At 36.6% G+C, this 20,267-nt stretch overlaps 1 protein-coding gene across 1 annotated transcript; it reads left to right on the top strand.

Annotated features, from left to right (window-relative positions):
- The first annotated feature begins 13,717 nt into the window (after positions 1-13,717).
- Positions 13,718-18,394, top strand: LOC122023532 (WD repeat-containing protein 44-like). The gene is made up of 7 exons (XM_042581672.1): positions 13,718-15,280; positions 15,749-15,839; positions 15,951-16,108; positions 16,201-16,252; positions 16,342-16,424; positions 16,523-16,616; positions 17,452-18,394. Exons 1-7 carry the CDS (start codon positions 13,883-13,885, stop codon positions 17,970-17,972), a joined length of 2,397 nt encoding a protein of 798 aa, XP_042437606.1. The 5' UTR covers positions 13,718-13,882; the 3' UTR covers positions 17,973-18,394.
- The last annotated feature ends 1,873 nt before the right edge of the window (positions 18,395-20,267 follow it).

Here is a 20,267-nt window from a genome sequence, read left to right as displayed (position 1 = left end):
GTTATTTTCTTTGTAAGAACTCTAAATACAAGAGGCAATTAGATCTAGTTTATCGAATTTATTTTTCGAGTTTGTGTTTTCTTCTTTTTCGAATTTGTGATTCGATTGTTCTTTTTGGTTAACCTAGAGTTATTTAAGGAAATAAATATTAGCTTTCCTTAAAAGACTTTGCCTAGGCGGTGGTGGTTGCTCCCATATCCAAGAAGGTCATGTGCCTCGCCATGCAGTCCTGGAAGCCAATTTTGGAAATTAATATTTATGGAATTAATAACATAGATGGATTTGAATCAATAGTGTTAAGTTCTGCTTGCGATTCAAATCTAAATCATTAAGAATAGATAAGTTAAATTTGGAATCAATGATGTTAAGTTCCGTCTGCGATTCCTAATTTAACTTCTAAAGAACACAATAGGTTATTTAAGGAAAGGTTCGACACTTGTACAAAAAAATTTTGTACAGTGGAACCGGTACGTTTTCCTAGGACTAACCAACAGGCTTAAGAATTGAGGCGGATGAAGCAGGCGATGTGTTTAAAAGGAGTGATTGTATTTAAAGACATAATAACCGAGGCATGCTAACATATAATGCTTATTCTCTTCAAAAATACGCAATGAATCCGCTATGTGGCTTAAGCAATCGAGGCAGCTGGAATTATTCCGATCACACAACAATCTAGTCAGCCGAACTCTCACCTCTTTCGACTAGACTTGAATAAGATACTTGTTATTGGGAGGGCAATTAGTGGGTGACACGTATATAAGAGAAGTTGGTGACCTTGCTGAGATAATGATTATAGCAAGGAAAAATCGAGTCAACCCCCAACTTCTGGGGTGCACCTCGACTTATGGGGGTGCAGCCGAACTTTTTGGGCATGCCTCGACTTCTCAGCATCCCTATTCCTTGGTCTCCCATCTCATTGGCGACTCTACCCAGAATGTAAGATTATTTTTAGAAAAGAATAATCGTTACGTAAATCTCAGATTATTTTGGAAAAATAATAATCATTGTGTAAATCTCAGATTATTTAGGAAAAAAGACGGTGACAAGAATAAATCTTGGATTATTTAAAGAATTAAATAATGATAATGTGAAGATCGGAATGGAAGGAAAAAGTTTACCGTCCTCCTATAAAATGTAGCTCTTTTCGACATTCAAGGTACATGCACACATATGTCTAAACCCTAATATTTCTCGTTTTCTTCATCATCCTCTAACTTGAGTGTTAGAATGTTTACGTCGGGAACTCCTGGTTGTCATTCTAACTTTTTTCTTCCTGTTTACTTTAGTCCAAGCATGCTAAACCATATTATCATTCTCGTTGTCAATATTCAACAATTTACAATTAAGTTAGCAACAGAGTCAACTCCTCGATGATTCATCTATCGATATTCGCGGAAAGAATCAATGCTGATTAATTCTGGAAGTGGCTGATCCAATTCCATGAAAATTTTTTGTTGACCATCAAAATAAATTAGAAAGTATTTACTATAGATAATTTATTAGTCTAATATTTTTAGATTAACTGTTCATTAAGAAAATTTTATCTGTTAAATTTAATTAAAAACACCATTATCCGGGAGTAATAATAGTCAATTTTTGGTGAGCCGTGTCGAGTATCATCCAATCCAGAATCTAGATAGGCCATGTTGAGTTATATTATACATGGCCTAAGCTATTGTCACCTCTCTATCAAGGTCCCAAACCCTTGGCTCTACTTTTCCTTCGGGGTGAAAGAAATGGTCACAAAACAAGAGCTGCTTTATTGACGAGGCAATTAAGTCTGGAAGGGCATGTTCACATGAGAGAGGAAATGCAATGTGCCGTTGCCTTCAACTTTTCCACTGTCTATTTATTTATTAATCAACAGCTTTCGAAGATGAGACATTTGCAACTCCTTTAAAGACAATAATTATTCACTGTTTTTTATATTTTTAATATTTATTATTATTATTATTTATAATAAAGATATTTCACTTTCAAATGGACTAATTTAAAAGACGATCAATCCAACTAGCTATCATTAAAATAAGTCAAAAAATATTTATAAAAAATTATCTAAACAATTAATATTTTTAGAGTTATCAACTCTTAAATATATGATTAACCGTGTTTCATTATCTCATAGACTTATTTTTAATATTTACTATTAGAGTAAAAAAAAGAGCTGATATTATTCATTCTAAGTATTTTATATCATCAGTCTTAGATAAAATATATATAAATAAATTAAAAAATATATTTTATTCAAATATACTAATCCTTTATATTTGAATAAAGGAAGGCATTTAATAAAATATTTTATATTTAAGTCTATATCAAATGCGTCGTGTTTTTAACGCTTACGTTTGTTGGTCAGATGGTAGGCTTTTGTCTTAGCGTAGAGCTGTGACCACATTAATGACAGATTGGCCTACTTATGCCTATTAATTCTTCTTAGAAATTAAATGCCGTGTCATTTAAGGGAGCTCCATTTTGATGTGGCTCTGCTAGTGCCTACTTAGGATGGGTAGACTAGAATAAAAGATTCGTCGGCAAAAAATTTAAAGTGCGTCTTATTATATTAGTGTATTAAATAAATTATTTTTTTAATTTAACTTAATTAAAAATATTTATTAACTTGATTAATATTATTTAAATTTGATCAACATCATTTTTAAAAAGATTAAAATTATTGTAGCGGCTTTCAGCGACTAACAGCCAATTTGTGGCCGCAAGCAGTGTCAATCCATGGCCAAAAGCTCGCGGCTAGTCCACGACTAGAAGCTCACGGTGGCTAGCAAATTCACAATCGCGACTTGAGAAACGGTCCTATGCCGGCAACATGAGGACAGTCCACGGCGGGATCGTGAACTTGCAGCTCGAGCACAGTTATGAGCTCAACGTGAGCTCGCGGGTTGCTGTTGGGCTCAACGGAATGCCGGGGAGTTGGCTCGAGAAGAAAGTAAGGTTATCTCCTTCCCGTTGGAAAATACAAAAGTATAATTTACTTACTCTTGTGGGAAAAGGTGATTGTATAATTTACCAGTTCGTGGTGTTCGGTTGTTTCTATTTTATCTTAAAATTTTTAAATAGAAAAGAAATATAATCCATCAATAAATAATTTTAGAGTTAAAATTAATCATCTCAAAATTTAATTTTTAACTCACAAAATTATACTACCCCTCCCCCTCTTAGATTTGGAGGGAAAAAAAATTAATATGATTAAAAATATAAAAAAATATTTATAAATCTAAAACTATTTAGACTTTTATGAAAAACTCCAATTAAAACCTAGCATCGTTTTTAAATTTCTCTCTCTCATTTGTCCAAACTTTTTTGTTTCTCTTTGGCCCCCGGGGCTATGGTGCAGCGACAGAGCATTCAGATTGTCACCCAGACACCCGCGGTTCATGAATTTGTAGAAATTTTTCCTCCAAATGGGACACGCAACTAAAGGATGTTGGGCTCCTGGGCTGCCTGCTGTGAGCGCTTCCCGATTTACCCTGGTGACCGGTGGGAAACTTCCGTGGGGTCGGACCGGTCATCCCAAGCTCGACGTTACCCAGTCTGGTTAATCATCTTTTTTTTTTTGTTTCTCTCTATCTCTCATTTTTTTCTCTCCGCCGAAGTTTTTTCTTTTTCCTTTTTCCTTTTTCATTGTTTTTGTTCTCTATCGGCGAAATTTCTTTTCGTCGAACCTTATTTTTTTCCTCTTTTATTTTCTTCTTCCTCCACTATTACCCTTTCCTTTTTCCTCTATACCATGTTCTTCTTCCTCCCCTATTTCTCATCTTATTTTTCCCTAATCTTAATTTTGCCCTCAAAATCCTCAGCCGCACATTGTCATTGCCATCCATATCGTTGTCGACCTGTCACCGCATGCCGCTGCCAACGCAGCAATGCCGTTATCATTTGCTACCAACGTTGCCATCATCCCTTCGCCGCTATCGCTGCTATCGTTTGCTGACAATGCTATTGACGCTCCACAATAAATGTCTTTTGATTGAGGTAAAATTTTCTTACAATTGATTTCTTTCGATTACAGATTTAAATATTGAAAAAATATATAGTGTTAATTTTACATATATATTCATGTTTTTTATTTCTTTCTATCAATTTCGTTTATTATTTGTTTTTGAATGTAAATTGTTGAAAACAAATAGTCATTAATTAGATAATTATGTTTCTAAAATATTATGTTGATGATAAATTAGGTGAAATAATAATGTTGAGAATATTTAAGAAAATACAAGATGAACCTACTTCAAACAAGCATCTCCCCCTCCACCACCTCCTCCTCCTCCGCCTCCTCCACCAGCTCCTCTTGATGCTGACTCAAATGAGTATCCTAGTAATCATGGGCTAAGAAAGTACATTCTTGAGTATAATATTAATGAAAGGGAGATTGTTCGATGTTACTATTTACAAAAAGGTTCTTTTCAACCTAAGAATCATGAATTTCCTTGGCGTTCTTGTCCAAAAGAGAAACAAAGATTTAGAGCTATATAGTTTAGTTTTCATCCTAATTGGCTAGAATACAACATTGCAAACGATGTGGCTTTCTGTCTTTATTGCTATTTATTCAAAGCGGATCATGGTGGTCAAAGTGGTGGTGATTCTTTTGTTACTGAGGGATTTAAAAATTGGAGAAAGAAAGAAAAATTTAATGAACATGTTGGAAATCAGAGCAGCATTCACAACAGGTGTATGATGGCGGCTTATGATTTAATGAATGAAAAACAACATATTGAAACTTGTTTGGTCAATCAGTCTAGTCAAGTAGCTATCGATTATCATGTTCGTTTAACAGCATCAATTGATTGCATAAGATTTCTTGTGCATCAATTATGGCAAAAGGCGAATACGCTTGCCCCCAGCGCCCCCGCCAACCCGTCCCAGGGCCAACACGGAGGAGGTAAATCACGGGCGGTTACTAACCTTTGGAATAGTGACTAGCACATAAGGGAGGTATTTACCAAGGCTTTGCCGAGATTCGAACCCCAGACCTCATTATGACAACACCTCATGTGCTAGCCACTAGACCCATCCGAGGGGACAGATTTCTTATGCATCAAGGATTAACATTTCGTGGTCATGATGAATCAACAAACTCACTCAGTCATGGTAATTTTCTTAAACTGTTAAGATTTCTTGCTGGCCATAATGAGGATATCAATAGAGTTGCACTAGACAATGCTCCCTCAAATCTCAAATTGACATCGCCTGATATTTAGAAAGATATTATCAGATTCATTGCTTATTTAACCACTAATTCTATTATTGGATATCTCGGTGATGAATTATTTGCTATATTGGTTGACGAGGCTCGTGATATATCTGTTAAAGAACAAATGACAATTGCTTTACGGTTTGTAGATGAAAGGGGAAATTTTGTTGAACGCTTTCTAGGCATTGTACATGTAAGCGACACTACTGCCTTATCACTTAAAACTGCTATTGATTCTTTGTTGTGCCAACATGGATTATCTATATCTAATTTGCAGGGGCAAGGATACGATGGAGCTAGCAATATGAGAGGAGAATTCAATGGCTTAAAAAGCTTAATTATGATGGAGAACCCATCTACTTATTATGTTCATTATTTTGCTCATCAACTGCAACTTACACTTGTAGTTATTGCTGAAAATCACATAAGAATTTCTACTCTTTTTGATGTGGTTGCACAATTGAACAATATTATTGGAGCGTCATGCAAGTGAAGATATATACTTCATGAGAAATAATTTGAAAAAGTTATTAAAGGAATTTGCAATGATGATATTTTCACTGGATAAGGTATGAATCAAGGGATGACATTAAAAAGAGCTGGAAGCACACGTTGGGGTTCACATTATAATACATTGTTAAGTTTGATATGCTTGTATCCTTCAGTTATTGATGTCCTTTTATTTGTTGAAGAGGAGGGAAAAGATCACAAGCAAAGGGCGCAAGCAAATAATTTGTTGGAATTGATTGGAAAATATGAATTTATATTTCAGATGCACTTAATGAAGAATATCTTGGGAGTCACGAATGATTTATCGTAAGCTTTACAAAGAAAAGATCAAGACATTGTAAATGTCATGATTCTTGTAAGATTAAGCAAACATCAACTGCAAACTATGAGAGATGATAGTTGGGATTTGTTATTGAATGAAGTTTCTTTATTTTTTGTTAGGTATTGTTGGGAATTTCGGGCCATAAAAACCGCCTTTTTGCGTTGCGGAAACCCTGAACCCCAAGCCACCGGATCCGTGCAAAGATAAAATTTTCGAAAAACATTACGAGTACGAGTTTCTTATGCTAGTTCTAAACTAGATCTACAAGGAGAAGGAATTTACCCTTTATGCAATGCCCTTCGCAATCCCGCTCGTCCAAAGGTTCGTCGGATCTCGAGATCGTCAAGTGTACGATCCTCTATGCGTATCCACACGAACAAACTAGGTGGAGAAGACCAAACAAAAGGTGTGCTAGCAACTTAGGTGGTTCGGCCAAGGAGGAGGAGAGGGAGAGCAAGAAGAGAGGAAGAAGGAGGTGTTGGAAGATTGTTGGTGCAATATTCCCCAGGTCAAGGTTGACCTAGTTTGACTGAGCTTGAATTGGGTCAAGCTCGAGTCTTAGTGTTTATGTTTTGATGGTTTGACAATACACGTTGACAATACATGTTGACGATACATGTAGACAACACATAGAGATTGCAGGTGCAATTGTTCATGTATGGAGATTGTGATGGAGAGTCAAGTAGTTCAAGGTTGACCGGATACTTGACTGGGAAATTCTGGTGAGTAAAGTCAGGTGAAAGTCCTAACTTGGAGATTAGGCAGACTGGAAAGTCCTGGTGAGTGAAGCTAGGCAGATGGAAAGACCTAGTGAGCGAAGCTAGGCAGAAGAAAATTCTAGTGAGTGAAGCTAGGTGAAAGTCCTGGTGAGTGAAGCCAGGCAGATTGAAAGACCTAGTGAGTGAAGCTAGGCAGAAGGAAATCCTGGTGAGTGAAGCCAGGTGAAAGACCTAGTGAGTGAAGCTAGGCAGAAGAGAAATCCTAGTGAGTGAAGCTAGGTGAAAGACCTGGTGAGTGAAGCCAGGCAAAAGAGAAGTCCTAGTAAGTGAAGCTAGGCAGAAGGGAAGTCCTGGTGAGTGAAGCCAGGCACGGGGAAATCCAGATGGGTCAAGGTTGACCAGACATCTGGTGAAAGTCCAAGTAGGTCAAAGGGATTGACCGGATACTTGGCACGAGGAGAAAAAGTCCAAGTGGGTCAAAGGGATTAACCGGACACTTGGTGAGAGAATCCTAGCTGGTCAAGGGTGACCGGATGCTAGGTTTTATGTACGAACATGTCAAGGTTGACCGGATGTTGGTTTGGGTGGCTTGGGACTTGGTTTTGGGCAAAAACCAATGTCTAGATCGATCAGCCGATCGATTGGTTGATGCCAAATCGATCGGCCGATCGATTGGGAAGGTCCCCGCGACAGGCCTCGAGTGGGCAAGTCACAGAGCGCACAGAACGCCTCTGGATCGATCAGTAGATCGATCCAGAGACCCCAATCGATCAGTGGATCGATTGGGGCACTGATCAATTGGGGTGGTGCGTTTTTACGCGATAAACGCTGGATCGATCAGCCGATCGATCCATGCTATTCCAGAGAGCACAGAGGCGCTCTGGATCAATCAGCCGATCGATCCAAAGCCTCCCCAATCGATTGGGAGCAATCCAATCGATCGGGATCCGACCGTTGGCGTAGATAAAGGTCGTTGGCGTGTGTCTTCTTCAGAAGAACTAGTAGTGTTCATCTCAGATCATCACAGCAACTCCACAACTTCTCCACAAAGTTTAGATCGCCAGTTCTTAAATGTTCTTGGAGGTTTTCCAAGTCAATAGGCGGATCTACAGCTGAAGAAGAAAGCTAGGGTTAGGGTTTCCTTGTAAGCTTGTGTTGTATTTTGTTTCCCTTTCCCTCTCTTCTTGTAGTGTGAACTTGTAGGGCTTCTCCGCCTTCGGTAGTTACCGAAAAGGAGTGTTTATTAGTGGAGGTGTGTGTGTGTGTGTGGATCCTTGGACTAGTCACCTCTTGTGAGGTGGATACCAAGTAAAATCAATTTGTTAGCATTGTTATAGTTGTTTCTTGTATTTCCGCTGCACATCTTTGAAGAAACAAGCAACGCCGACCACGAGCACGCGACGAGCTATTCACCCCCCCTCTAGCTACATTTCGGTCCCAACAAGAGGAATGAATGCCTTGAATGAAAATCAAATTTTCATCCACACCATAAGTGGTCGGCCACTATTGGAGTTGTAACCTCCATTCTCATTTAATGTGGCCATTAAAGAGGAGATTTGTAATCTCATGAGGTGGCACACACATGTGCAAAACTTAATGATGTGTAACACCATTATTAGCCACTTAATGCCAACTCACAAATGAGGTGACATATAGTCAAGTCAAACTTGACTCTTCCTCTTCCTCTCAAGTCAAGTCAAACTTGACATTATAACTCTCATGGTTGATCAAATCCAACCATTTGATTCAAGCCAATTTAATATAATGGATCTAATTCATTTAATTAAATTGATTCAATGAGTTATAATCTAAATTAGACTCATTGAACACATGAATCAAATTGAGTCCAACTCAATTAGTTCAATTAGGATTACACTTAATCCGATTTGATTCATCACATGAATCTAATCCTCTTACTTCATCATATGAACCTAATCTCCATCTAATTGCCCTTTGTGTGTGACCCTATAGGTTCTTATAACGTTGGCAATGCTCCTAAACCAATTTAGAAGCATAAGTAATGAGCGGTATCTAGCAACACATCATTACTACCCAAGTTATAAGAATGTTGATATCCAACATCACCTTGTGACAACTAATTGTGACTCCTCACAATATATGACATTGTCCTTCTATCCTAGACATCTAGATTGATCAATGTGAGGCATAGACCGTGTCATCCTCTAATCAATCTAAATCTTGAACTCCAAGTAGACTCACTCAATCAAATGAGCTCAACATCTCATGTTGACTCATTTGGGCATGACCATGCACTTAGTGGTCTCACTCTATCAAGAATATCGATGTTACTCCCGTCATATAGGAGGGATAGATCCCATCTACATCACTCACATCCCTCTGCATAATTTGTTACATACCTAGTAATCGCCTTTATAGTCCACCCAGTTACGGGTGACGTTTGACGAAACCAAAGTACATAACTCCTTATGTAGGGAACCATGGTGACTTCAGGTCTAAGGACTAATAGTCATACTAATAGCCACATGAAAAAGTATATGACACTCATATAACGATCCATGATACTTTCTCATGGCGGGTCATTCAGTATACATTCTCCAGGTCATTCAGTATACATTCTCCAATGCATACCCATGTGTCAACTTGATATCTCCATATCCATGACTTGTGAGATCAAGTCATCGAGTTGACCTACATGCTAGTCTCGTTGCATTAACATTGTTCCTGAATGTTAATGCTCGACTAGGAATGATTAAGAGTAGTGTTCCCTATATCATCTCACTATCGATTCAACCAATCGATTGATATAGGTAAGAACCTTCTACTCAAGGACGCTATTATATATACTTAGTTTATTTGGCACCAAATACAAGTAAGCATAATAATCAAAAAATCAAATGCCTTTATATATAAGAATATGATACAATGAGTCCATACAACAATCATCAAATAATTGGCTCTAGGGCTCTAACTAACAAGTATGAGGTAGTCACCCCGCACATGGAAGACTTGTTCATCTTTTATGGGAGATCACGACGAAATATTGAAGGAAGGACAAATCTTCACTATTATCGTGTTGAAATGTTTTATGAAGTGATAGATTTGCAACTTCAGGAGTTGAACAGTCGCTTTAACGAGGTGAACACAGAGTTGTTGTGTATGAGTTGTCTTGATCCATCAAATTCATTCTCTGCTTATGATAAGAGAAAATTACTTCAGTTTGCTCAATTTTATCCATCCGATTTTTCCCCGATGGAGTTAATGCATCTTGAGCCCCAACTTGATAACTTTATTTTTGATATACGGAATAGCAATCAATTCTCTGAGGTTGTGGGGATTAGCCAGCTTGCTAAAAGGATGGTTCAATTGAAAAAACATTGTCTGTATCCTTTGGTATATTTACTTTTGAAGTTAGTATTGCTATTACCTGTTGCAACTGCAACTGTAGATAGTGTTTTCAGCAATGAAAATAATCAAAACCTCACTTCAAAATCGGTTGGGAGATGATATGGTAAATGATTGTTTGATACCATATATTGAGCGAGATGTGTTTGATACCATTGATAATGAAGCTATTTTCAGCATTTTCAAAATATGAAATCTCGAAGAGTGATATTGTAAAAACATATGAAGTTCATATATAACTTTTATTATATATTTTTTGTGTTGTATTTTTTTAAATTTATTGAATTCACCCTCCCTAATTAAAAATCCTAACTATGTCACTGTATGTATCCATAAAAAATAATGTATGTACCCTTTTTTATTTATAAAATTACATCGCATGTATTTATCTTCCTCTATCAAGATAAACAAGCATGTAAAGAAAAAGATTTCTTCACCCTTTTTCTTTTTTTCCTCTAAGGGTAAAGTTCCACCATAAATTCTTTTACCTTTAATTCTCATCCACATTTTAGAGTAAGCGGAACATAAAAGTTAATTCTGTACTAAATTTATGGGGTACTAAATCTGAAAAATTATAGGGTAGGGGAATAAAAGAATAATTTTCTTTTCTGAAAATATTAAAGTTTTTTTAAATAAATATGATATATTTTGTTGAACTCCTCTTTATTATGTTGACCCAAGCGTCTTTATAATTCATCCTTAAATTATATAGAAAGAAATAAATTATGAAATTAATTTATAGTTGATCGTCAAATGACTAGGGAATAGTGGGAGTTTTTAAATTGAACTCCTATAACTATATTCGTTTGTCAAAATCTCATCAAAAAATTATCCAAATCTATCTCTCTCTCTTATATTTAGCAATTGATCATGACGCACTTAAGTTACAAAATTTTAAAGTCATATTTAACTTTTAAAATTTTTAAAGCTACATTTGGTTTTCATTTTATCTCTCCTACTAACTATCGTGGTATTATATTTAAAGAATCGCATCATAGAAAATAATATCATTATGATATTATTTTTAAAAAAAATAATATCATTATGATATTATTTTTTAAAAAAATAATATCACTGATGTTAAATTTCAAAGTACAACACTACCATGCTGCTACATTTTAAAATCAGCATCATAATGATATTATATTTTAAAAATTAACACAAGTTTATATAAATTCTAAAATCAATACTATAGTTTTAATATTTGAAAAATACCATCACAATTATTTTGTTTTTGAATATAACATCATAGTGGTTGTTAGGAGGGTAAAATGAAAAACATAAGTACGTGCTTGAGAAATTTAAAAATGTAAGGGGGCATTTGGTTTGTGTTTTCCACGCTGTTTTCTGTTTTCATTTTCTGAGAAAATGGAAAACGCGTTTGGTTTACGTTTTTCACGTTCATTTTTAAAAAAATGAGAGAGCGTTTTCTAAGAAAACAAAAAACACGAAAAAAATCATTTTCTAACAAATGAAAAACGCGCATTTTTTAGAAAATGAAAATGGGACAAACCAAACGCACCCTGAGCCTTTTAAGATTTCACAATTTTAAGTGTGTTCAATTAATTACAACTTATATTTCTAGGAGTCTTGAAGTCATTTTATTCTTTTAATTTTATTGTTTGAAGTCATCTCTTATATTTTGGCTTATGCCCCCTCTCTTATGGTCTATGAGCTTCTAAAGTCATGAGCCTAGAATTACTTCAAAAGACTCTAGGGAACGTAATAGGAGGAATCATCTTTGAAATATAGACTATTGAGGGCTATATAATAATTTTGATTTTAAAAAATACTATAGGATTTCATAAGGCTCAAATAATAAAATTGAAGACCTTAGATGATTCCAAATACTCTAGAGAAAACAACATACAAGTCACCTTTTAAATTAAGCAAGGTTAGCTTTATGTAGTAATTTTAATCCAAATTATTATGTGAATCTAAATGAGTCAAAATTGAAAAATAAAAGTATAAGATAACTTTAAAAGTTCCATAACACTTTTAGAGCATATAATAATCTTAATCAAAATTGTTATATAACGCCTATGTCTATATCCGTCGAGATAAAAAAAATAAAAAAAATAGAAGGAATTAACAAAGGTTAAAGTGAAAATAACAAAAAAATTATCCATTTAAATTTATATAGCAATTTTGATCAAATTGAAATCTTTACTTATTCTTGAGAGGTCCAAAGCTGCTTCTAATGGCATCTTTCATATTAGAGCTGAATATGAGTTTGTTTTTTAATCTCTAATATGATACTTCAATGTCATATCAAAAATATAAAATTCTATCACTTTCTCCATAATAAAAAAAAACTCCATAACTTTTTTATAGGCCTCCATATTATCAACTTTTTTTTTGTATATTATTAATTATTGTTAATTTTAAAATGAAAGAGTTGATTTGAAATTTCACTAGTACTTTTGAATTACAATTCTCAAATTTTACTGCCATAATAGCTAATTTTTCATTTCATAAATCTTTAAAAATTCTTGTATGCCCTAAGAGCATCTTCTGTATAAATTTTTTTATAATTTTCAATATGACACCTCAATATTACATTAAAAATATAAAAATTTATCACTCCTTTCACAGTACAAAAATCTCCCTATAATCCTTTTTACAGACCCTATATTATTAAATATTTTTTTACATTATTAATTAATAGTCTCATCCATATTATTAATTTTGAGAGGAAAGAGAAATTTAAAATTTCACTATGGCACTTAAACTACACACCTCAAATTTTACTCACATAATAGTTAGAATTTTTTTTCATTTTTTATTTCACAAATATTTTTAAAAATTTTTGATTGGAGATGTAAATAATAGAAGTTCATTGACAAATAGACAAAGATGACATTTGCAACGACACAAAAATATAAAATGCCTCTGAAATAAAAATACAAAATGTCTTTGTCTGAAAATATTAAAAAAACAAAGATTTGGGAAAGCAAATCCCTCGTGCTCGGACTCGTCATCGGGCTGCTGCCGGCTTAACAACTTGCAGTGGTCGGCTCTTGACTTTTCTTAAACTAAAATTGTTGGAACAACGCTATAAATTAATTGATGGGATTAATTAATATTTGGTTATTGTTTATGTTTTATCACAAATAATAAAAATAAAAAGGAGCGGCAGCTCTCCAACCCAATGTTCTTTATGTCATCGGCGTCCTTAAAAATTATAAAATCAAGTGAGATGTTTCAGTAAAAATTAAGAAATTATCTTTTCATAGGAAGATTCATTTTAGTTTTTTGATTTATTTTCTTTGAATGATATGAGACGAATTTCACTTTTTACTACTTACAAAATCGTTCATGTCATTGAAATAATGGGATATAGATTAAATTTTTGACAGACGCATATCTTATAAAAAAAGAAAAAAAAACTACACTCATCTTTTCGAATATAAATTATTCTCATAATTTATTTCTCTGACCATATTCGACTGCGAGCGACTTAACGTAATAGGTGTATTTACCGCCTTTAAAAATATATTTTGGAGGAAAAATATATAATCTTAAAAAAAAAATGAGACTTGTTTTGAAAGAAAGAAAGAGATAAAAGGAAAGCACGAGGATTCCTCCGTCGTCCACAACTACGACCTCAGCTGACAACGAACCAACAACTTCATATCGCCTCTCCTCCTTTCTCCCTCTCTCTCTCTCTATCGTCACGGCACCGTCGACGCCTGCTGCTTTGCTGGTTCTCATCCTGGTGGCCGGCGCTGACATGCTGGCATGATGCGCTACAGCGCGGCGGTAGAGGGGGAAATCGAAGAGGAGGAGGAGGAGGAGGAAGATGAAGAAGAGTTCCACGAGTCCTTGGACCGCATCCTTTCCTCCTGTTCCTCCGCCTCCGCCTCTGACGACGACTTGGATCGTCGTCGCCGCCACAGCTCTAGCTCCCTCCCGTCGCTCTCCTCGCTCGACATATGGACCTCCGTGCCCGCCCCTGTCGCCGAGCGTCGCGTGCTTCTACTCCAGCGCCTCGGCCTCGCTGGCGATCCCTCCCTCGATCGTTTCGATGGCTCCCCCCTTGAGTCCGCCGCCTTTGGGATGATCCGATCCGCATCAGATGGCTCCGCCGAATCCTCCTCTGTGAGCAAACCCGATTCCGATCCCATTCGCCGGCCGTGCCGGCACAATAATCAGAGGTCGATCAATTTGCCTGTTTCCCACATGCCTACGGGCCACCACGAGGTCTCCGAGGGCGACGGAAGTAGCTGTGGCGGAGACGGCGAGGAGCTCGGATGCTCGATCAAGAACCTCGACAACGGGAGGGAGTTGGTGGTGAAAGGATTTGGGAAGGATGGGATGGGGAACAAGTTAAAGGAAGTAGGGACGGGGCGGCAGCTGACTATGGATGAGTTCGAGAACTGGGCCGGTCGGTCGCCCATCGTTCAAGAGCTGATGAGACGGCAGAACGTGGAGGAGGCTGCCTCCGGCCGTGCGCCGAGCGGTGATGTGGTGCCCAAGGAAGTGAATAGGCCAAAGAAGAAAGGGGGTTGGTTGACAAGCATCAGGAATGTGGCAGGGGCTGCGCTAGGTGGAGGGGACCTTAAGGATCGCCGAAGTAGGAGTACTGATGTATGGCAATCATCGGATACGGGAGCCAGGAGGCTGAGCTCTTCCACGGATGATAACCAGGCGAGGACGCGTGGTCTCGACCCTCGAGTCAAGGTCCGGCAGCATGGGAAGTCCCACAAGGAGCTCACGGGACTGTACTTGAGCCAAGCGACTCAGGCGCATAATGGTTCCATCTGGAGCATCAAGTTCAGCTTGGATGGCCGGTACTTGGCCAGTGCAGGAGAGGACCGTGTCATTCACGTATGGGAAGTCTTTGAAATTTCTGCAAAGGATGGTTTTTTGCTGAAAGCATCAGAGAAGAATGAGACACTGAATCCATTTGCTTTGGCAATCAGTAGTTACCCAACAGATCCAGGACTAGGGTTGGTTAGTGGAGAAGCAAATCACCGGGAAAAGAAGAGAAGGGCAAAGATGCCTGGTAACCAGAGATCCGTTAGCTCCGACCCTCTTATAATGCCAGAGCAGGTGTTTTCTTTGTCAGAGAAGCCTGTGTGCTCCTTCAGAGGCCATTTGGATGATATCCTTGATCTCTCTTGGTCAAGATCACAGGTAAAACTTGGTGCAATCACTACAATTTTTCGTGTGCTAACTGAATCTTCAATTGGGAGATAAATCAATGAGGCTTGCCTGCATTTGTTTTGGAGACGGACAACTTGATTGAAAATCAGACATTGTAGAGTTCATTTTAATAAACGGTTCAAACTTAAAATTACTTTTAGAAAGCATGGATAAATTAGTAAGAAATGCACATACTTATATCAGCTGAAATATATTGTTTCAGACATATATCTATAAGAATTAGAGATTTTTTTTTCTTTTCTTTTAGTATCTACTTGAACAGTGCTATTGTAGTATGATTGATTTAATTTCATAGTATCAAGCAATGACAAAGGCGTTTAGGTCTTTGTCCCTGCATGAAATAATAATGTCAGAAATGGAGTTGAGTTGATTAAGTAGGGTTGGGCATTTGATGCGCTTAAACATGTCAATCATATTGTTCCTCTGTTTGCTTTTCAGTATCTCCTTTCATCTTCAATGGACAAAACAGTTCGACTGTGGCACCTGTCTAGTGTTTCCTGCTTAAAAACATTTACACACAGTGACTATGGTAAGTTTAACTTGACTCCTAACTTGTCTAAGGTTTCCCTGTTCTTGTATCTGTATGCTATTGTTGTTCTAGCCAATGCCTTCATGGTCTTTTTCAATTGCGTTGATACAGTGACTTGCATCCAGTTCAATCCTATCGATGACAGATACTTCATCAGTGGGTCGCTGGATGAGAAATTTCGAATATGGAGTATTCCTGACCGGCAAATAGTGGACTGGAATGATTTGCATGAGATGGTCACTGCCGCTTGCTATACCCCTGATGGACAGGTCTTTTGATAGACACCAAATTGCCTACCTTTATTTAAGCATGACTCAGTTGAATTTTATGTCTAACTTTAGTAGTCTCTTTACCATTGAAGGGTGCTCTAGTTGGTTCGCACAATGGGAGCTGCCACTTGTATGATACATCTGGTATTGAGAATCGAGATAAACCCCCCCTCATAGATTATCCTTCTTTTTTATACGATCTCTTTGATTATATGATCTCTTACTGTATTTAGGTAACAAGCTTCTCCAAAAATGTCGTATTGATTTGCAAAACAACAAAAAGAAGTCCAGACACAAAAAAATTACTGGATTCCAGGTAATTACATGAAAAATACTTCACATTTTTAAGACGTGGATCCTTATTTTAATTACCTTTACTGCATGATCATCTTTTCTCACCTGCCTTGTTAACAGTTTGCTCCCGGGAGTTCTTCGAAGGTACTTGTTACATCCGCAGATTCACGTGTGCGGGTCATTGATAACAATGAACTAGTACACAAATTCAAAGGTTTGAGATTTCTCTTCAATAACTTACCAGATGCTTTACTAGCTGAAAATGTCCTGATTTCTTTTTGAGGATGACTGAGGCCAAACAATATGCATTTCACAAGTATTGACGAAATGCCTATCGGTATATAACTAGGCTAACCAATGAACAAAATGTTCTTGTAAGAGAATTTCTACATCCTCATAGGTGCAGATTTCCCTACTTATCTATCTTTTCTGAACATTGTGTCAGCTTGGTAGTATATAGAATAATAACCAGTCGAGGGGCATCTGCAAAGTTCATTTCAGTCATATTTCTTTTCATTAATCAATTAAGATGCCTTTTGTATTTCTAGTTAAGATTGTAGTCAAATGACTTGTAAATAAAATATGTTTATGTTCTGGATAAGAATAATATTTTAATAATTTGGATAACAGGAATGACGGGTGATGCGACTCTACTTTTCAACTACAAAAAAAATCTTTGATATTTAACATTTTCTTGCAAGTTACTTGATTATTGAAATGAATGTTTAAAAACAAGGAATCTATCCGAAGGGCAGCACACCCTTTAGATATATCAATTCCCAGCTATATAGGAGACTCATATCTGTCATCTGTGGAACTCAGAAATAGCTGTGATTAAAATAAAATGCAAATTTTATAAAAATTTAAAATTTGGACAAATTTCTTGCTTTTTTCCTTAATCTGAGAAGTCCTATCACTGGGTTTTCCTATATGCCAAATACTCTATCATAGCCCAGTGTAAGTCTCAGTCTCGATATAGATATGATCTAGTTCTGTCTTGCCAATATTCTATCATCCAGTTTATCGATGTTTTGCTATATCTTTTTCAGGGTTTCGCAATACAAGCAGCCAAATCTCAGCGCACTGGGCTGCTAATGGAAAATATGTTATCTGTGCTAGTGAGGACTCTCATGTATACCTATGGGGATGTGATGAAGATTCAAGGTCTAGGAAATGTAAAACTGTCGAATCTGTCACAGAAACTTACGAGTACTTCCGTTGCCAGGGCGTCACAGTGGCTGTGCCTTGGCCAGGCTCAAGAACTGGAGAGCTGGTCAGAAATCTCTCGAATAAGCAGAATGAACTAATTGGAGATTCTTATATTCTACCTCCTGTTTACCCAAGAAATGCCAGGCTCATTACAAACCAAACTCCCTTCAATGACAAGGTTTCTGCAACTTGGCCCGAGGAGCTCATGGTCGATAAACAGACACCCCAAAGTAATGGACTTCTTTTCGGCCGGCAATCGCCAACTCAAAGCAGATCGGCCTGGGGCCTGGTGACGGTCGCAGCAAGTCGAAGTGGTGAAATTAGAATTTTTCAAAATTTTGGAACTCCATTTCAAATGTAAATTGATTCATTTGCAGAGTGGAGACAGATATCAAAGATTGTGGTTTAACAGCATCGCCACTTGACCTTCCATTCCCCAGGTTGGTGCTCCAGCGAATGAAGGCATGTAGCGGCTACTACTCACCTTGAATTGGAAGAGAATGAAGCCAAAGTCAAGTGGTATTCATGGATATATACAACACTGCAATGATTGTAAATTGTACATTGAACAGACAGCCAACGATAGTTAATCACTAGGGCTGATTACTTCTCATTGGTCTTTTTGTTTTGATTTTCAATCCTTGTTTTGGTCAATTTAATCATGTCTTAGGGGCTACGTTCTAAACTTTCCCCATTTTTTTTGTCACTATATGTTGCTGTAAGAAGAGAAAATTAAACTAAATGTCGATAAATGATAACTGGAATTGACGGAGGTCTTCTTCATTTGAGGCAAATTTAGTGTTTGGTTGATTGAAATTACATGGTTTAAATGTAGTTGGTTATGAATGTGGTCTATATTTCCATTTGCATGATGATCACTCCTATACCTTTATGTTGTGTTTATATAGAATGGAAAGAACTTTATGTTGTTTGCCAAGTAAAAACATGGCTAGCGATCGCGCGAGAACTATGTGATCCCGAAGAAATGTAGGAAAGTTCTGCGAAATTGGCTAGAAAAATACTAAAATGTTGTGAGGTGGCTGATTCTGTTTTGGAACTTTAAGTTCTGTTTGTTGTTGATGCTTGATAATTAATTCTATTGCTCTACTTTTTTGTTTGATTCCCTCTCGCCTAGATGCTCAAGCAATGTGATAAACAAGCTTTTATTTTGTTTATTTAATTAGGAGACACGATATATATTTATATATTCATTTGGGGTTTTGAAACTGAATGTCTATTTTATTTAATGTTTATTATTTTAAGAAACATAAACAGTATGCACTGCTTAAATATATAATCTAAATCTTAAACTTAAAATCTAAACCCTAAACTTATTAATAATAATAATAATAATAATAATAATAAAAAGAAAAATACACTTGATGCTCACAAGATATGCACTATGAGATGGGTAAGCTAATATATAGATATATATGTTTGTTACACAGCGTGCCACACAGTTTGTAATTGTGCACTATGCAATAATTTTTTTTTAATTTTTTTTTAAGTTTAGGATTTTGATTTTAGGATTTAAGGTTTAGAGTATATTATTTAGGCTAAAAAAATTATACATAATGAGCGCGAGATGAGCAGCATAAGATAAGCAGGGTATCATTCCTCAATACAAAAAAATTCAAAAATAACAATGGAATTAGCGACGATATTGAATTGTAGTATATAATTAGAGACGGAAATGTATAATCCATCTCTAATTATAGACAGAGGTTTATTTCCGTAGCTAATTTGCGATGTTCATTAAGTTTCGTTTCTAATTAGAGACCGATATTAAATTTCATATCTCATTAGAGACGGAAATATGTAAGTGTCGTCATTATTTGGAGACAGTTTATATATTTTGTCACTAAATCGGAGACGAAATTAATATACCGGGATATATTTCCGTACATAATTAGAGACGGAATTAATATTCCACCTCTATGTAGCGATGAAATGTTATTTCATTTCTAATTAATGACGGAATATTAAATCTCATCGCTAATTAGTGACGGAATTTAAAATTCTATCGCTAAATCTCAATCAAATTAGTGTTCCTGACATTTCCTTTTTTGCTCATGCTCTCCTTATTGATCTCCTCTTCGTTCTCCGACAATCTCCTCATCAGTACACGAGTACTCTCCTCTTTGACGGCCAGGTAATAATTTTTTTTCTTGGCTACCTCTCCCATCCTATCTTTGGTTACTTGTGGCCCCTTGGCCACGAGCTTGGCCAGGTACAACCAAGCCAGCTGCAATCCCTTGGCCGCGAGCTTGGACACGAGGGGGTCGTAGCCAAACTTCCCATGACCCCCTTGGTCATGAGCTTGGCTGGTCACGACCAAGTTGCCCACGGTCCCTTGGCCGCGAGCTTGGCTGGCTCCCCGTGGTCCCTTGCAATTAGCCGGTTGTGCTGTGTTTGATTAGTATTATGCTTGTGCTACGTTTGATTAGTATTTTTGTATCAAAAGAATCATATTTCCTTGTTTTGTCACATATGTTTAGGTTGTAAACAATGCATGTTGTAGATCACAATTTAATTGTTTAGTTTTATTACACATATTAGGTTTGAATACTTTAGGGTAAACTTAATTTATTTCTATGGATGCTTAATTTTGTCCTTGTTTTTGGTAATGTTGAAAGTTTTATTTTCATTAGGATAT

This window comes from Zingiber officinale, chromosome 9B (genome assembly GCF_018446385.1).
Source record: "Zingiber officinale cultivar Zhangliang chromosome 9B, Zo_v1.1, whole genome shotgun sequence".
Classification (NCBI taxonomy): Eukaryota; Viridiplantae; Streptophyta; class Magnoliopsida; order Zingiberales; family Zingiberaceae; genus Zingiber; species Zingiber officinale.
Note: the sequence above shows the minus strand (reverse complement) of the source record. Positions and strands in the feature narration are given on the sequence as shown.